The sequence below is a fragment of the Sceloporus undulatus genome, chromosome 8 (genome assembly GCF_019175285.1).
Source record: "Sceloporus undulatus isolate JIND9_A2432 ecotype Alabama chromosome 8, SceUnd_v1.1, whole genome shotgun sequence".
NCBI lineage: Eukaryota > Metazoa > Chordata > Lepidosauria > Squamata > Phrynosomatidae > Sceloporus > Sceloporus undulatus.
This window is the reverse complement of record NC_056529.1, coordinates 33702094-33722098: the sequence shown is the minus strand read 5'-3', so window position 1 is coordinate 33722098 and position 20005 is coordinate 33702094. Positions and strand designations below refer to the sequence as shown.

The following is a 20005-nucleotide window of genomic DNA, read 5'->3' as shown; positions in this document are numbered from 1 at the left end:
ATTCAAGCAATCAAGGCTTGAAAATATATTTTTTAAAAGGTATAAATTTCAAATAGCAAACCTTGATTTTCCATTTTATATAAGAACGGGATAAGCACATCTCGATAATGACGGGGTAAAGATGGGAGCGATCCCTCCTTTAACCTGTGTGATGATCTCTAAAGTTTCTAAGCACCCTTCTTCAAGTCGTCCATGGTGCCCCAAATTTGTTGTTGTTATTAGAGACAGGCCAAAGCCTTCTCTCAACAAGGGCCTGGTGGTATCTTCTAAAGCTCTGGCTGCAACTTGGTGTCTTTGGGGTTGGTTCAGGTTTGCTTGCATACCTGCCCCAGGACAATTATGTAAGTAGCTGGTATATAAAAAAGCAGCTTTGATTGGTCCCTCTTCTTCATTTCTCTCTAATTTGGAATTGGAGATCACCCTTAAATCTCTCAAGCAGAGACTGTGGGACATAGCTTTTTGCAATCTGTGCTATTGCTCCAATATAAGCTCCATGAATTGAATGTATATTACACTGGACCTTTTCAATGAGTTGACTATATATAATAAATCTGATAGTACTGCAGACTTTTTCCTCAGGCCAGATGTAATGTTTTTTCTATCGAACTGCTCTGAAGGCAGATTTGCCGGTGTCCCTTACTTAGAGAGACAGTGCCCTTGTAATAATGTGGAAGTTGAGTCGATGAAGTATTTATTTGCTTTTCTGCCCTCTAGCTTTTATAATGCATTTGATTATTCCACTATTGAGACAATTTGTTGGCTGTTCTCACCAATTCCAGATCAGGTTCTTGTTGGAGGAGAAGTCCCCAAATGTAATGTTGGCTGTTGCTAAATTTCTCTCAGAGGCAAAGGGGATTAGAGCTCTTTGTGTGCTTTAGATCAAAGCTGATAGTAACTGTTTTATTGTTTTTATTGTACTGTTTATCCCTTTTGGAGGTTGCTTTTTAATTTTATGCTTGAGTCTCTCATTGGATCTGGTGATCGTAATAAAAGATGATGATAGTGATGGTGATATGCAATATTGCCAGCTCTTCTGAAGGAGGCAGGATCTGAAGGTTTATGCATCATGAGCAGGAAGCATAGCTCTGCAAGCAGGCCAGTCCAATGGTACTGCCTTGATGGTAAGTCGAGGGTTGGAAATGGAGGCTTCCTTACTATGTGAATACACACACAACCACATACGTGGACACATGCACACATATATACTGTATCTCTTGTATATGGTACATAATACAGAGTTACACTTGAGAGAGTCTCTGGTGCACATATAGACTTTTTGCAGCTCCTTCACAATAATCCCCCTCTCACCCTGGAATTTATTCTTTAAGATCTAGGCTCTATAATTAGTTGTCGTCTTCCCAGATGCTTTTAGATAAATTTAGTCAATACCGACAACTGGTTTCGACTTACTAGCTTTCACCCCAGGGCCAACAAAATGGGCCGAGGGCTTCTCAGAAAGGGTCGGTCTGCAATAAGAGCACTGTGTACGGAATAACTTTTGCTGCCCTTTGTGCAATGTTTCTCTTTTACTAAATGCACATTAATGCTCACGGATGGCAGGGAAGAGGCAGTCCTCCCCATCAAAAAAGCATGGGATGATCTGGTTGTCTTCTGACTTGATTTGTTTCTAAGTATTTGTATAGTACTTTTAAACAATTTTTGTTTTCGTCCCCCCCCCCCCCATGCTCAAAACTTTGAAGGCAAAGCAGAAACGGCAGGCTGGCATCCATCGTTTTTTGTGGGCTTTTCGGACTATGTGGCTTTGTTCTGGAAGAGTTTATTCCTGATGTTTCACCAGCATCTGTGGCTGCCATCTTCAGAGAATGCTGGCATGGAAGAGAGTGGGGTACAGTGGTACCCCGGGTTACGAAATTAATTCGTTCCGCGGTTAATTTCGTAACCCGAAATACCTTCGTAAGCCGAATTCCCATAGGCGCTAATGGAAAAATAGCTCTCTGCTGCCCTCCGGTGGCGGAAAATAGCGCCGCGGTTTTTTCGTAACCCGAAGAAACCTTCGTAAGCCGAAGCAATAAATCCCTATGGGATTTTTTCGTATCCCGAAAAATTCGTAACCCGGCGCATTCGTATCCCGGGGTACCACTGTATATCTACTATAGGTTGAGAGGAAGCGATTTGCATGTTACTCTGTGTATTGTTCTGTGTTGAATGGCAAGGTCTCGAGGTGTCTATTTGATGAATGATCCATTGTCGGCTGGGAAACCCCCTCATCCTGGGTGATGTTTGTTTGCATGTGTCGAGTCTTGATTTTGGTGTTTTTCAGGTCTGGTAACCCAACTTTGTTCACTTTGTTTCTTCTTTCCTGTTGGAGCCATCCAGGTGTTTTTGGATTTCAATGGCTTCCCTGTGCATTCTGACCCGGCAGTTGTTGGCACAGTCCAGAATTTCAGTGTTTTCAAACAGCATTTTATGTCCAGGGTGGCCTCAGACCATATATTGCGCTCAAGCACCATGCTGAACTATGTCCATGTGCTATGCCATTAACCTGGCAAATACTGCATTATTTCAATGTGAATTCAAAGGTGTTCATGGCTGGCATCAATAGTTTTTTGTGGGTTTTGGGGGCTATGTGGCTTTGTTCTGGAAGAGTTTATTCCTGACGTTTCACCCGCATCTGTGGCTGGCATTCTCTGAAGATGCCAGCCACAGATGCAGGTGAAATGTCAAGAATAAACTCTTCTAGAACATGGCCACATAGCCCAAAAACCCCCACAAAACCTGTGTTGTTTCATTTGAATAATCAGTTGATTAAGCTATAATAACTTTCAAACAAGCCAACTTCAAACTATGACTTGGCTAGTTTAAAATGAACAAAGTTAAGATTACGATATGTAGAAAAACTGGATGTGACGCCTTTAGAACTCATCTCAACTGTACTGTAAGAGAAAAGAGCCCAAAAATTTGGGGGGAGGGGGAGAACAGGCTCGCTCACATCTCACCAAATCCAATGTAATGCAACAACCCAACCACAGCTGGCATGTTGTGCCATCATAGTTCTTCCACAGCCTCAAGGGTCTGCAGCTATTAGTTTTGGAAGTGTGCATATTTGAAAGTGCACATATTATTGTGTGCAGATTTTTTTCTCAACTGTCTCCTGTGGACTGGAAGCGCACCAGGATTAGCCTTTGCCCACTGCCTTGCCTTCTCCTGTGTAGGTGCTGTTCCCATCAAGATCTCCCAGCATTTAAATCTGTTGAAAACAGCCATGTCTGCCTTATTCTGGAACTAGCTATTTTTGTCTGTTAGGGAAGAACAGTTGCCCCACGTAAACAAGGCATGGCTAACAACCATCATAGAGTCAGCACCTCTCCCTCTCCCCTAAGCCATTTGCTTGGGTCGGTACATGTTGGGACAAGGGGTGCCTTCTGTGCCTCTTCTGGTCTGTCAGCACACTGGTTTCTAATGAGAGGGCATTCAAATTATGACAGGGAGGGTCTAAATGTGTTTGGAAACACCCTGATTGTAATCCTGGCTCCACCACTGACTCGCTGTGCCACTTTAGGCGACTCTTCCAGTGGATCTGTGCCTTAACCTGTCTTTCTTCCAAGTGCTAGGAAGAAACTGCTGGAGAGCAACTGGAATCAGTAAGATCCAGTGCGACGCAGTGGCTAATGTGTTGTGTATGGATGAGGTTTATTGTGTGGTTCTAGGCATGAAAGTATTTCTCAGTATGACTTACCTGGTAGGGCTGCTTGTGAGGCAATTCTGGGTTGGCTTGGAGGAACAGCAAGATGCAATCATAACATATATACACACTTTGATATAAGAAATACTATATGTGCAATTCTTCGGCCAATTTTAACCTACTTTCTGACCATTGTTTCCACAAGGTTTGCTCCAAGGAGGCATCTGTGTTTGTCAGTCTGTGCACTGGGAAATAACACAGTTTTAAATCTGAAAACTAAAGCCCTGACCAAAGTAATGTTTTAAAGCATTTCTGTGCAAGACCATGGACTCATGCCCCGACTGTAGCTGGTTCTTGAGCTAGTGCTCTAAATAATGGTGATGGTGGAAACTAAATGCTGTTGCTATGTTCTGCTCTTTGTGCTGCATTAAAGTGTTACTGGATTCACTCAGCGATGCTATTTAAGAGAACATTTAAATGCAGATGGCTTCAGGCAACCCTCAAGATGGCAGTATGTGCAGACAGTATGGCACCAATCCTGCAGGGAGTTCTGCACAGGGGGAAAAAACACTTCCCAAGGGAGCATTTCAACGCTGGAGTCTTAACTATGAATAAAGAAAGATCAAGCAATTAAAAGGGGATGTGATCAATGTTATTTATACACACAGACACACACACAGACACACACACACACGCAAGTTCCATTTGTGGGGCTGGAGCTCCATTAAAATAAAAGCCCATCATGCTTGGAGGAAAGGAGACCTGACACTTTGCCTGTGTGTTGGTTTTATTGTCTGGTTCTTTTGCCCAAGATCGATCGGCTTGTTTTTCTGTGTTGAATTCCATCCCTGCAAAAGAAGACTCCGCTTTCCTCTCCCTGGTCTGTTTCATACAGACTTGAATGCAACAAACCAGCCATCCTTTTTTCTAAGGAATGATGCTTATGATCGGAGAGAGGTTATTTTTTCAAGGGAGACAACATTCCTCATAAGCCAAAGTTCTTAATGATGATGGCAGCGACACAGGCTGGAGATGTGCATCCAAAGGGTATCGTGGCACAAGAAGGAGAGATGGGATCACTCTCAGCAGCAGCACAGCCGTCTTTACTACAGACCACAGCTCTGTTAATAGTTGCAGCTAACAAAGAGGCCCAGCGGCCAACAAAACATCATGCTACTGGATGTACAAGAGCAATCAATCACAGTCACGGCAACAAAACAGCAACTGAGTGAGGAACGGAAAAATTAACAACCCAAGTGTTGTCACGATAGATGCCTTGCAGCACACCTATGATAGCAAAGTCTACTTTTGCAATGGTTTTTTGCAAATTATTAAAAAAATTGTTTGTAAAACAAACAGAAAGTGGAATATGTTCACTCACCACAGATTTCTATCCTTTGACAAGCGCAGGTATGAGTCTTTACATCTGGGATAGTACTTTTTCCTGCCTCAACCTCTGACCGCACCAAGAGAGGAGTCCCCTTCTGTTCCCAAACCGGAGATGACAGGACTAGGAAATACTCTTTCTCTAGCAGGCAGAAACACAGTAACATTGGGGAGCAGGAGGAGGAATATAACCACAACTATAAAAGAATTAGGGAACAAATGGAAAGAACCAAGGACTGAAGAGACAGGGCATCCCTTTGTGTCTTCCCCATAAGCCTGGGAACACATACCAGCCAAAAGATTCAATCCTCAATGGGTGGAACAGCCTCTTGACTCAGCGAAAAAAGTATGCCAGATCAACATTGGCCTCTGTATTCCCAGTAGATAGGTTTATTTACCACTCATGTTATTTAATATAATGTGAATCCATATTATTCTCAAAGTAATCTCCTCTGGACCTTTTGTTTGCATCTGGCACACCTCAAGAAATGAATATCGTGAGCAGAACATTCTGTTCAAAGGCAACATGCTCAGAGATCAAACGATTCATTTTATCATTCCTGGTAAACATGTGAACCGATGCCTAAATTGGAACTCTACAATTCCTCTCCCATATTAAATGTTAGTAAGTGTTCTTTCACAGGGTGAGCCATAGTTCCAGATTGCTTAAATTTGTCCCCAGACTCCAAAGCTGAAATTATGGCATCTTTAAGCCATCTAGACCAGCACATCTCAAGATGGAAGTGGGAGCATTTCTCCCCCTCACTGTTCCAGGGACCGGTACCATATTTGTGCCCATTAGCTACAATTATTTATTTCCTGACAGCTTTCCAGAGATGAGCACCAATAGCTTGGGGTCTGGCATCTCTTCATGACTACAAAGTAGTCACGAACACCTTCCTGCACATCAGAGATGATTTGAAGAATATGGAAAGAGAACATTTCCCCTAATAATTGCCCTAGATAGACAGCACACCATGGCCCTTCTGATATTAAATCATGGCTATGTTGGAGCAGGAGGAGGCCAAAAGAAAGAAAACAGTTCCTATGAACAAAGCAATCTAACCTTTGACATAAAGGACAGGTGGGCCTGACACTGTTAAAGATGAGTACCATTTATACTCGTGTACAAGTCAACCTCATGTATAAGTTGAGCGAAGGTTTCAGGGTCAAGGATGCTTTGATTGTGATTTCCTACATGGCAGGGGTTGGACTGGATGGCCCTTGTGATCTCTTCCAACTCTACAATTCTATGATTCTATAAGTGTCTCCATGTGCTTGTCACAGAAATGTTGAGGAACACTTTTTCCAGCATCTGCTGTTGCCACAAGAGGCGTTGAAGCTATTACAACAGCATCAGCCTGTGAAGCTACTTTGTTTGACAGATCCACCATTTCCCTTCCTTGCAGCGCTGCCTCCGTACTTGTGTGTGTGCGCTTTAAATTGATAGAATATGCGATTGATCGAATATGTGATTGTTTGATTTTATAACTAGTTGCAAGGCAAGTAGTTGTAAAATCAATCAATATGTGATTGATAGAATACTTGATTGATAGAATATGTGATGGTTTGATTTTGTAACTAGTTGCAAAGCAAGTAGTTGCAAAATAAATCAATATGCGATTAATAGAATATGTGATTGATTTTGTAACTACTTGCAAGGCGAGTCGTTGCAAAATCAACAGAAAATTCTATATTTTATTATTATTTTTTAAAAAGCCAATTTCAGTCCTCCCCTTCATCCTCCTCCTCCGTCCCCTGGTGCCTTCCTTCCTTCCTTCCTTCCTTCCTTCCTTCCTTCCTTCCTTCCTTCCCTCCCTCCCTGCTTGGCTTCCCTGGTGCCTCCTTGCTGTCCCTGGTCTTGGCTCTCTTCCTCTGCCAGCTTGTGCTCCATCACCAGCTTCCCCCATCCCCAGCTTGAAGCAGAGCAAATGGGGACAAAAAAAGAAAACTGATTCATGTGGCAAAAAAACAGATCCCCTTTTATAGTGAGAATGAGGGATCTTTTGAAATCAGTTACACACACGGAGCGGATCCGAATCACAACCCGTGTTATTCTGCCAGTGAGAATGAGCCCAGTCGGTTAGCTTTCACTGCAAGGCATCTTTTCTGATTTTCAGCTGGATATTGTGGTGACGGTTGTGATCAGCTATTGCATAGAACTGCAGCTTTTCATGACCCTTACTCAGTCCTGCTGTTGCTCACGGAAAGGAGGAACTCCTGGCTGTTCCAACAAGTGCTTTACTCACAATCTTCAGCTACCTTGGGAGATGAAAAAGGGGGACTGCTTTCCTGCCCTGTGTGGGAATGTAGGAAAAAGCAAGCAGGGGAAAGACGAGGGGATTGAGAGAGTTGTTACCTGGCCATCCTTTCCCATTTCCCTTTTTAGTTTGATGGTTAGGTAGAGGAAGGAGAAGGCAGACAAAATAAAATAAAAAATAATGTGGTTTTAAGAAATGCAGAGCCCTTAGGACTGTTCCCAAAAGGTCAGCCGTCGGCTCCAAAGAAGGTTGAGTCTGGCCAGAGTAGAGAGGTCCTTTTCTAGGTGAGGTCAAGATTGATTCAGCTTTCCTACCAAAAGGAAGTTTTATTCCAGATGTAAAAACTCTGTCCTCTGTGCTCCTGGGGGAGATCATCTTTTGCAACATTTTATACTGTGTATTTCTAGGGTAGAATTAAGAAAAGGAGAACAGTTTGTTCAGAGAACTATGTGCAATTTTCTATTTCTCCAGATACAATGAAACAAGAAACATTAACAGGACTTGGTAATTTCCCCCCCTTTTTTAGCTCCAGGCCCTGACTTCGGGATTATTCCAGCCAGGATCATGGCGTCTTTTCCTTCATTAACACCTTCCCGTCCTCCCTTTTCCCATATTCAGAATGAAAAAATATAATTATGTATTGCTTCTTTAACCCTAACCAGCTCTTCTATTTGCTGAAATTGTCTTTGATAAATTATATACCATTACCCCAAAGACTCCTAGACTTCACCCTTACTTGTAGTTGTCACAACCAAGTCTTGATATCTCTTTGGTCAAAATGAAACACACCCACACATACACACACACACACACACACACACACACACACAAGCAACACACTGCCCAGTATGCTCCTGTTTTGGCCCATGGTGTCTGGCACAAAAGTGTCTTTTCAAGAAGGAAGCATCAAAGGTGAGCTGTCCGCTCACTGGAAGTTGGATGTTCCTCACTTCTCCTCTTATAATCCCATCCTCTCATACCGTTGTTGCAGGTCCATATTGGAACAAGAGAGGAGAAGTCTCTTTGATTCGAACACAGAACCTCCCGTCAGGCCAAGCCTTTTGAAGTGAGAGAAGCAGGAAGTCATTTGGAAGCCACTGCTCAACGTCATCCGATACGAACACTAGTCCAAAGTGACCCAATTGTTCTTCACTGTAGCTGAAAGCATCTGCAGTTCCCAGGACCTCGCGTGAGATTGCATTCATCTCCTGCACCACCAGCTTCACCACATCTTCGGCCGACATCTTGTTGGTGATGTGCAGCTGTGCAGAAATAAAGGTAAGTAAAACAAAGAGGAAGGATACAAATAATGAGGGCAGACCCACAGTCAGCGCTGGTGTCATGTGCATCCATGCTTCAGGGGTGAGAATTGGCCATGGGGGTCACTCATTCCCTCCTGCAACAAATACAGTGGACCCTTGTTATTCGCTGGGGTTTGGTTCCAAGATCCCCCGTGGATAAAAAAAAATCTGTGGATGCTCAAGTCCCATTAAATACAAAGGCATAGCAAAATGGTGTCCCTTATAAAAAAATGGAAAATCAAGGTTTGATATTTGAAATGTATAGTTTTTTTGAACATTTTCAAACCTTGGATGCTTGAATCTGTGTATAAAAAATCCATGTATAAGAAGGGCTGACTACTTTCTCTCCTATCCCTATTTTGCGCAGGGGCCATGCTAATCTTCTCTGTGTCGTTCCAATTTTAGTATATGTGCTGCCAAAGTGAGCACTCTGTATTTTGCTGTTATGGTAATCTATGGCCACATTCCCACTTACAAATAAATCTCTTTGCAAACCGAATTGATGGATCGGTTCGGCAGCAGAGTGTGGTTCACACTACATTTGCCCCTATAGCATTTCCTTGCTGCAAAATAAGATAAAATAACCCACTTGTGGTTCACATTCACCAATGAACTGATTCAAAATGGACCTGCTCCAGCCAGCCAAAGGGCAATTTTAAATTGATTCCCATCCGCATCTGGTTCACACTTGCACAGAATTGATTTATTCAAAAAGAGACAGGAAAAAAAAAATCAGTGTCAAAAAGACACGGGTTAAATGGGTCTAGCGCATGGCCCCCCTCTCCGAATTGTTTCAGCAATTTGGTTCAAGTGTGAACCAGGGTCTTTTAAACCAGTTCAAAACTAGACTTGGGTATGCTACGTAGATGAAGTAAACTGGATTTCTGCTGGAAGCATCTGGATGACATTAGGTTGGGATTTGTTATTGTTCTTGTTGTGTGCCTTCAAGTCATTTCTGACTTAAGGCGACCATAAAGCAACACTATTATGGGGTTTTCTTGGCAAGATTTTCTCAAAGGAGGTTTGCCATTGCCTTCTCCTGAGGCTGAGAGCATGTGACCTGCCCAAAGACACCCAGTGGGTTTCATGGCCAAGCTGAGATTCGAATCCTGGTTTCCAGAGTCATAGCCCAACACTCAAACCACTACATCACACTGACTTTCCAGGCTGGAGTAGGCTACCCAGAATCACACCTGCACATTACAACTGTAGTTATCTTGTTAACCCAATATTGCTTTAAGCAACCAACAGTCCCCTTACAGTAACAAGACAATATCTGGGAACGCATATAGTTTGCCATTATCACTTTCAGCCAGTTCTGATAGATCATAAGGACTAGAAAGGATATAACAAAGAGAATGGATAGAGGGAAGGAGGTTTGGTTTGCTTTCTTTCCCACCATACAACTTGCCATAACTTGGCACACTCATACTCCTAACACCTTGAATAGTGTGCCATCAGATGTTGGGACCCTTTTTGAATGCTGACTCGGTTTATACATAGTCAAACCCCTAAATCACATCATCATAATAAATATTAAGCAAGGCTGGCACAAAATGTGCATGATTCTCAGTCATACAGGGATGTTACTGGGAAGTTCAAGCATTGAACCTGGCTCGCCTAGAAATGGTCATTTCCCACAAACTCATCCGCTAGCAAAGGAATTGCTGGAAGCAGGAGTGGCATTTTACAGGGCAATCTTGGGGAGAGTCTATGAAGTGATTTTGTAGTGGAATGGATATACATTCATTAAATATGGGAAATACACAGGCCCTATTTCTCCATGGTTTCAACTTGTGCTTGTCCCCCATAAATGCTCCTAGAGCAATATAGGCTAAGTTATGCAGATGGCAAATGTTAAACTAAGCATCTGCTAACAAGTTACTCAGGATTCCAACATAGCTTTTTGTTTTCTTTCCCTAGCTCCTTTTGGAAGTGCTGAAGTAGAGGTATAGGGAATAGCTACCTGGCTATATTCTCAGAGCCTATGAAATGATTCATAGACGGCTGCTGCCCTTTGGCTTCCCAACATCACCATTGCTACGCCTGAAAAGCCAGGGTGACCAGATGTCCACATGGCAAAGGAGGACAAGGCACTATAAAATAGAGTACATTCAAGGAAAAATGGAGAACATTGCACCATAAAGCTAAAAACCCTCATATAAATATACATTCATGCTTCTTATTCCTGCTCAAAATGGAGGACATTTGGCAATTTCTCCTGGACAGAAGGCTGAAATGGCAGACACATCCGGGAAAAGGAGGACATCTGGTCACCCTATGAAAAGCAGTCCTTTAAAAAGTAACAGTGGGAAAGCTGAGAGGTGAACACAGCCCATTTAGTGGAAAGCATGGTCTTTCACATGTTCAGGTCTGGGGAAGGGCAGGCATCTTTCTGCAAGCATTGACTTCATTCTTATTGTAATGAGGCCAAACCTGGTTTTAATACCTTGATGCTTGTCTCGTTGGAGAGCCCTGTTTCATACTGAGGGCACACATGTACGGTGAAGGAACCCGATGACTTGCCATGATTTGCTACATGTCCTGGCTCTGATGTCTCCTGGAAGGTGCGAGTCCATTCCACCGAGCGTGTCCGAAAGACAGGCTCAGAGTTTTCCGCAGACCAGCTGTGCTTGGGACTGAGCTCTGAGCCTGTCCCAAATCTCAGAGGGCTGCAACGGCCTGCAGTCCTGGTTTCCGTCGGGGAGCTGTCAACGGAGCCAGGGCAAGACTTTCTGGCTCCGTGACAGAGGGGTTTCGGGAAATCTAGGCTGCTGGTGCGGACACAGTAGGCCTGCCTCTTCTCTGTGATGCGCAGCAACTCAATTTGCCGGCTGGGCAAGACAAAGTCACTGTCGTAGAGCTCTGAGGGAGGTTGGTGCTCCTCTGGAGGAACTGGAGGCGTCTTTAGTTCGTGGCTCTGTAGGACGTCCGGGGCACTGTCCCTCAAAGGGCGAAGACTTCTTCTACTGTAGCCTTCAGGACCAGAAGAAGAGTAAACAAGGTCAAGCTCTCTGGGGCTCTGGGCTCTGCTGGAGTCGTAGTCACTGTCTGTAGCTAAGAATACTTCTGAGGAGCCCTCCTCATCAGAGTTTCCACGTGAATCTGAAAGAAGAAGAGAAGAAATTTACTACTACATAGTTACCAACAATGAATCATTGTCATTTTAAACATCTCCCAACACCTTGACTTTAAACATTTCCACTTTCCAGAAATGTATACAAAGCAGAGGTCTAGCCATTGAAGTTAGCATGCCTTAACTATTTTCTTTTGGCATATATCACACAAGTGACTTGTCTTTATGGTACAAGCCTTTCAGGCCATCCTCTTCCAGATTCCTAACATGATCCTCTCACCAAAAATACATCTGTCAGTTGGCTCGCCTAGGGTGTATCCACATTGCAGAATTAATGCAGTTTGACACCACTTTAACTGACACAGCTCTATCCTACAGAATCCTCGGATTTGTAGTTTGATGAAGCACCTGAGTTTTCTGACAGAACAAAACAACAGATCCTAGGATTCTGTAAGATATAGTCATGGCAGCTGCAGAGGATTCAAACTGCTTTAATTCTGCAGTGTGAATATATCTCATCATCATCATCATCATCATCATCATCATCATCATCATCACCTTTATTAGGCATCTCAAAAACATAATACACAATTAAAATTATAACTAAAATTATTTACATAGATACATGCGACGGCAGCAGCAGCACAGCAGCAGCAGGGAGGGAGAGAGCCAGACCAGCTGAGGCCATAAAGGCCTCCTACGTCCTCCAAACCCTTGCAGCGGCGGCAGCGAGGGAGCGTTTGGGGCGAGGTGGGCCCCGGAGCCATCCCCCCTCCCACCCAAGAGAGCCAGGGTAGTGGTAAGAAGCAGTAAAATTGGGGGGACCCCTAGAAGAATTATAGTAACGATCTCGTCCTTTGGAACTTAAATTATTTAGTCAGCCTTGCTTTTAGGTTATATTACATTTTAACTGTGAATATATCTCTGAACACCTTGTGAAGAAAACTCCCTGCATAACAAAATGCACTGCCAGTGAACATATTAGCACTGATCAGTGTCCATCATGTTGAGGACATGTTCTGCCCTATTGTCCAAAACATCTATAGCAAGAATGCCAAAGTGTACCCACATCACCTACTTTCAATGTTCAGGAAGAAAAATCCCCCTTTGAACTTAGGTTTTTACAAGGGTTTGCAGTAAGTCTAAACCGGCAGTTCACACCGCACCATCATGTTCGTAGCACAGCTGCCTCTTAAATTAGCTGTTGATTCTTCCAGACCTCTATTATATTTTGTACTTAGTTTAGTCAGGGATCTAGACAAGAAAAAGAATGGTATCCTCCGGGTTCCAAATCTATATCCGAAGAAGCCCAGTAAAGGTCTGTTTGCCCTCTGATCTTCATGTGGGTTTTTGAAGATCAATGTAATGTGATGTGGCACTGAAGATCATTTTCCTGATTTGATCATTCTCCTATGTCCATTCTCTTTCCCCTTTTACTTGTCTTAATACCTGCATTCTTCTTTCTTTAATTTTCTGTGCTTCTGTTTCAAAACTCTGTGTCAGGCAATGAACTGCTTCTAGTGACGCATCGTATGTACTCTGAACTGAGCCTCTGTATCCTACTTGATCTGGCCATCTCCTTCTTTCTTAGTATAAAGCATCTTGACGTTTGATTAACGTTCTTTGACATGCGTTGCTCAAATATACATGTATGATTAAACACAGGTACGTGTGGTTGATGTGGCAATCTATTCATTTCAAACAAAGGTCTACAAGTGAAAATGAAGGGAATCCACTGAGTTCTAGTTGGTCAGATTCATGTATATTCCTTACAACTAATTTTGAAAGAACTAAGAGGAATGCAACATTATCCAGTAATGTGTAGCTCCAGACATCAATGTGTATTAAAGACATCTTATCCTTTTGTTGTTGTTGTAAACTGCCTTCGAGTTGATCTCGACTTATGGCGACCCTGCTCTGCTTAATTCCAGCAACCCCATAAAACCCTGCCTTCCTCTCTTCCTACTTCCCTCCACCTTTCCCAGTATTATGGTCTTTTCCAATGAGTCCATGATGTGTCCGCAATACGACAGCCTCAGTTTGGTCATGTTGGCTTCCACCAAGGTTTCCGGCTTGATATGCTCTAGGACCCATTTGTTTGTCCTTTTGGCTGTCCATGGGATCCTCAGCACTCTTCTCCAGCACCACATCTCAAATGAATGGACTTCCTTCCTATCATCTTTCTTAACTATCCAGCTCTCACATCCATACATGCCAATAGGGACTACGATGGCTTGCATGATTCTAACCTTTGTGCAGAGTTGTATATCCTACCCATGGTAAAAGCCTACTCCAGTTCTTTTCATTGCCTTTTCTCAACTATATTTGCTTGCAGCATACTTATCTCACCCAATCCTGCAACAGACTGCAAACAACTTACTTATTTTTCTGGGGGAAAGAGTTGCATATAAGAGAGGCTTATATAGTCTATGCATTATTGCTAACAGGAGTATCTGACAAGACGTAATTGAGATAATTTTTAAGATTAAAAAGTACCAAATTCCAACAGCTTCTAAAAGTTATGCTATCAGGATATCTGAAAGGCCTCATTAAGGGTAATGATAGAACTCTTATTAAAATGCTGGTAACGGCAAAGACAATTTGGTTGAGATCATGGGAGTGGCGGCGGCACTGACTGTTTTGCTTACAATCTTGGGGGGAAATGGGATTTTGCTTTGATGGAAAAAATTCATAAAAACAATGTACATACATCCAAGGGAAGCTAAAACAAATTCAGATTTTAAACATTTTCCATTTGTTGCAATATGAATTACTGTATATACTCACGTATAAGTCTAGAAAGTTTAGTCAAAAAATTGACCCCAAAAACCCGTGTCGACTTATCCATGGGTCAATATAAGTACTATACTTCAATACTTATTTTAAAAAGGAACCATGCTCTGATGAAAGGAAAGACCATAATCTGTCCTGGAAGCACTGACAATGTTATCTCATCCATACAACCTTTAGTATGAACACAAACAGTTCATGTCTGCTGGAATTTTGTATGTTCTTTGACATTGCTTTCCTTTGCACCATCCTTTACATCCTTTGCTACATGCCCCTAAATTCTACCCTCGACTTATCCATGGGTCATCTCAAAATTTTGGTCTCCTCGACTTATACATGAGGTTGACTTATTGTCGCGTATATATGGTATAATTACTATTAGCTATGTAAGGACTTTCTAGTCCATTAGTCAGTACTAGCCACACATGGAGGAACGGACACAACATCCACACTCAGAATCTACATTCAACCTTTATGGTACAGTGCTGTTTAAACTTTTAGCTTTCTGCTGTCTTTCCAACAGTATGTTGGTCAGATCTGCACAGCAAAAGCCCTACAGACTAGTTGCAGAACTGTGACCTTCCAAACATCTACCATTTGCAGCTTGTATTTGTCTCTTTGTAGGACTATCTGCAGCCCTCACAGACCTGTGTGCAATGAATGGTATGTAATGGAGCTGGTACTTGTTTAATAGTGGGTTCTAATGAGACAGTCTGGCTGCACAGTCCCTGTACATCTGATACTCCCCAAAGGCCAATTCACACATTACACTTGTGTACACAGAACTGTCAAAAAGTGGACATTTGAAAAAGTAATGTGTGAATAGACAATTGCTTGTTTTGAAAACAGAAACCAAAGAGCTAGAGTTGGCTTACAGCTTCCTGTTTAAGTTGCAAACGCAGGTTTGCTGCCATGCGACTACATGAAAAGTCCCCAGTGTGTTCACTGCTGGAAGAGTGGATGCTTGTGTGCCGTTGCCAAATTCAGCAGGGAGAAGAGGAGATAGGAACAGAGGAAGCTGCTTGATATCAAGTCAGAGCATTGGTCCATTGATCTCAGTATCACACTAACTCACAGCAGCTCTCCAGGGCTTGCAACGGGAATTATTCCTAGCTAGATGATAGGAACTGAATTTAAAAGACAAAGCATGCACTGTACCACTGAGGTGCAGTTTCTTTCTCCAGATCAGGTGGGGGAGAAACAGAAGCAACAGAGAGAGAAGGCAAAAGCAGGGAGGATAATGGGAGGGAAAGTAAAAACACGGAGGATAACGTGTTCAGTTGTATATCCTTGCATCTTAGGATCTTCTCTAGTTTTTTCATAGCTGTCCTTCTCATTCGTAATCGTCTTCTGATTTCCTGGCTGCAGTCTCCATTTCTATCAATGTTTGATCCCAGGCATGAGAATTCTTTTACTATTTCTATTTCTTCGTTGTCCAATTTAAATTTGTGTAGGTTCTCTGTGGTCATTATTTTTGTTTTCTTTATGTTCAACAATAGACCCACCTTTGCACTTTCTTCCTTGATCTTTCTTAGTAGTTGTTCCAGGTCTTTGAGGTTTTACTGCTAGTATTATGGTGTCATCTGCATATCTTAGTTTGTTGATATTCCTTCCTCCTATTTTCACTCTTCCTTCTTCTGTGTCCAAGCCTACTTTCCTTACGTTGAACAAGTAAGGTTATAAGATGCAGCCTTGTCTGATCCCTTTGTCAAGTGAGAACCATTCTGTTTCTCCATGTTCTGTTCTGACAGTAGCCTCTTCTCCTGAATACAGATTCTTCATCAGGACCATCAGATGTGTTGGCACTCCCATGTCTTTAATGTCCATGTCCATAGCCTTTTGTGATCTATGCAGTCAAAGGCTTTGCTGTAATCTATAAAGCACATGCTGATTTTCTTTTGGAACTCCCTGGTGCGCTCCATTATCCATCGTATGTTTGCCATGTGGTCACTAGTGCCTCTTCCTTTCCTGAACTGTACTTGGACCTCTGGGATTTCTCTCTCCATGTATTGGCTGGAGACTATGTTGGGAGCCTGTGGATACCAGGTAGCAGAAAGTATGGTTTATATCTATTATTGGGTTGGAAACTAATATGTTCCTAGATTTTTATGGAGAGCACTTTGTTGGTGTCAAATGTGATACACACACACACACACACACACACCCCATATATTGTCAACTCTAAGTCAACCTCATGTACCAGTCAAGGGCAAGTTTTGGGGCCAAAATCATGGATTTTGATCTGACCCATGGATAAGTCAAGAGTAAAACTTAGGAGCATGTAACAAAGGATGTAAAGGATGAAGCAAAGGAAAATGATGCTAAAGAACTTACAAAATTCCAGCAGGCATAAAGGAGGTGACCAGGTGCAGATGGTACTAAGAAAACATGCACATGTTAAAAAGGATGTAATGGCAAGCAATAAAGTACAGCGCAAGGGTTGGTGTTTGTTTTAGGTTCTCCCAGGACAGACTAAGCTCTGGCCTTTTGCCACACTACTCCGAGGAGGGGACGGTTCTTCTTTTGACTCGGGTTAAGGTATAGTATGTACACAGACTCATTGATAAGTTGACCCAGGGTTTTTGGGTCTGTTTTTTGGATGATGTCTATATACAGTATATATATGTAGACAGAGAGAGAGTCAGAGAGACAGCGATTTATTTCTCCAGAATCTTTTGATTGTGTGAAACATTAAAACAAAAACAAAACCACAAACACTTCTGAGCAATTCTAGAAGTGGAAATGAAGATAAGATGGTGGAATGGTATTATTAGACTGTCCATTATAAATGACTGGAGAGCTACAAAGAAGCTACTAGAGAGATGGTCCAGACTGGAGAACCTTTCTTAAGACAGAAGGAGGTGATGAGCAGCTACAAAAAGTATAAAAGCTCTCACTGGAAGGTGTGGCTTGCCATGAAGAGAAATGACAGCATGAAACGTATAAAAAACATTTCAACCATAAACAAAAGCAAACCAAAGAAATGATTAAGAAAAGAATTAAGAGGCACATAATATCTGCACTTCGTAAATAATTTTGAGGAAGAGACCTTGACATCAGAAGGAGATCAAGGAGGGCTGTCTGACCTAGGAATGGAATGGATGTTCAACCATTTTCTGAACGTGGTCAAAATTTGCTGAACTAAAACTGCACAATTTGTAGAAGCATCTGAATGGTTCAGCACTGACATATGGAGAACGGAGTGGAGCATTCCTTGAATGCTAAGCCTAAACGTTGTGCACCTTAAGTGTGAAAATGAAGCCTATCTTTTCTTTTAAATGCCAAGATAGGTGTCTTAAGGCTAGAGCAGTGGTTCTGAAATGTTGGTCTTCCAAATGTTTGGGACTTCAGGTCCCAGAATTCCTCACTTTTGGTTTCTCTGGGACTTCTCAGAGTTGAAGTCCAAACCATCTGGAGGGAACCACTGGACTGGAGGGTGAAAGGGGACTGATAGTGATTCTTGATGTATGACTTGATCTTTCTATTAAGCAAGATGAGATAACCAGCCTGCAAACTACACTATGCAATACACATTTATTTATTAATTCCTCGTATCAAATCCATCGATTCCTGTGTTGTCTTGTCCCACTTTCTCAATAAGTTGTGCAAAATGAAAATCATGGCCAAAGGCAGATCTGCGATTGTTTCAGAAAGTTTTGCATGAGTTTCCTGAACATGTGCCTTTTTAAACGTTGTGGTGAGTTTTCCTTCTTTTGCAAGGGGGAAAAAACCCTGAATGTTTTGACACTATGGGAAGACATACCGATGCCTTTCCCCCCCACATCTGTTGGGAAGTGGGAAGAGCGAGAATTTCCATCCCTAGTCTGATCAAAGTAAAGAATCAGAGCAAGGTAAATTAACATCTGGAAAATTAAAAGGAATGAGAAAAGGTTTTAAAAGCGTCTTGAAACCCATTCTGCAGAAGCTCGGTGTTCATAAAAATGAGTGTTCATTAAAGAGATCATTAATGAGGCACTGGAGTTCAGTCTAAAACAAGTATCTGCACAGGATGAAATAAAAACACAAAACGAGCTCCAAGGATTAAAAGAGGAGGACAAGGAGAGCTACGATAGATACCCTAAGCCAGTGGTTGCCAAACTTTTTTGGGCTACCACCCCCTTTCTTCTTTGGCGACAACCCTAGTGTATCCCAATGCCTATTGCTTGATATTAGGTCTACAGTTCTACTGCAAATTCAAAACAAACAATCTTGGTTTGCAAAAAGGCCTGTTTTCTGTGCTGGCAAAGGCCAGAGCATGCCAGAGCCTTCTTGGTTGCTGCTCGACTGGTTGCTTGGTTGCTGTTCCCTTTGCAGCTGGTCACCTTTGGAACAGCAACTGAGCAGCTGGCAGAGAAGTGGCCAAAGCCTGTGCTGGCATGATGGCAAAGGCCAGTGTGGGCAACAGGCCTCTCAGTCGCTGCTCAGTTGCTGATCCAAAGATGAACTGCTGCAAGGGGAAAAGCTTCTTCATGGTGTGGAAGGACTCTCAATCCTTCTTCGTCGGGGCAGAGAGTGGGGGATCTAGGTATTAGATTCCAAATTTGAAAACGGCATTTCAGTTAAGAATGGGAATATATGAGAATTGCAAGAAACAATACTTTCTTTTTGGAGGAAAACAGGAAGTTAAAGGAAACTGGAGAGTAGACATTACAGCGAAGAAAGGAAATTGGTAAGCTTTGATTTCATCATTACTTAACGAATGTTAAATGTGTAAACTGATACAATAATGATTATAATGTAACTTGATAAAACTTTAATAAAAATTAATTTAAGGACACATAAACCATTGAGCCTCAAATTCAAATTGTGCTCATAATCATATCAGACCGTGTTCCTACAAAGGTGATATGGGGTGGGTATATCTGAGAAGCTAAAGAGCCAATATAGTGATTTAATGCTGCTTAGATTATGAATATCGGGGGGGGGGAATAAAGGAAAATATTAAGGATCTTCATAAACGCAACAGCTGTGGATGTTGCCTACCCTCTTCCTGGACCTTTCAAAGCTATCCTACACCCACGTTTTATTAAAGAAAGGATCATGGGTAACTGAGACCAGAGAAAAAGTGAGATCAGACATGGTTATCAATACTGACAAATTAATGAAAGAACATAAAAGAACAGGAAGTTAAAGAGTACGGGATTAATTATCTCGAAATAGAAATGAATTAGAGGCATTTGTCACTGGCAATGCATTTCCATGTATGATGCATTTTAAAAGAACCGATGATGAATTTGGAAACAAAAACTCTAAACTGTTGTCTATTGCAGAAAAAAGAAGAAGCAGAACATGGTTAACATGATTAAATCTAAAAGTGGAGACTTAATAACATAATTAAGTGATATAAAGGATGTATTTAAAACTCAGACTTATATACATTGGAAATGTCAGAGGCCATTGGCTTTGAGAGATTTTTAAATTCATTGCCAATTAATTCATTACAAGATCATCACAGGGGTTTATGGATGGAGAGATAGTATCAATTATTAAAACATGGCATCTGAATTTTATGAGTTTAAGGGCAATTCTACTTTTTTAAACTGAAGGA

The 20005-nt window shown here is 42.1% G+C and overlaps 1 protein-coding gene and 1 non-coding gene across 6 annotated transcripts in view; both read right to left on the bottom strand.

Annotated features, from left to right (window-relative positions):
* Positions 1-6819: 6819 nt before the first annotated feature.
* The window catches only part of LOC121914888 (ankyrin repeat and fibronectin type-III domain-containing protein 1-like), a 311519-nt gene continuing 298333 nt past the window's right edge, over positions 6820-20005 (bottom strand). For all 5 annotated transcript variants that reach the window (XM_042438666.1, XM_042438667.1, XM_042438668.1 and 2 more), the window contains 2 exons: positions 11041-11696; positions 6820-8552 (listed from right to left, as the gene is read on the bottom strand). In XM_042438666.1, the coding sequence (XP_042294600.1) occupies positions 8265-8552; positions 11041-11696 (944 nt within the window). In that variant the 3' untranslated portion in view covers positions 6820-8264. The remainder of the gene's footprint in view (positions 8553-11040; positions 11697-20005) is intronic.
* Positions 8914-9020, bottom strand: LOC121914984. The gene has a single exon (XR_006100621.1). It is a non-coding gene; the product is annotated as a U6 spliceosomal RNA (small nuclear RNA).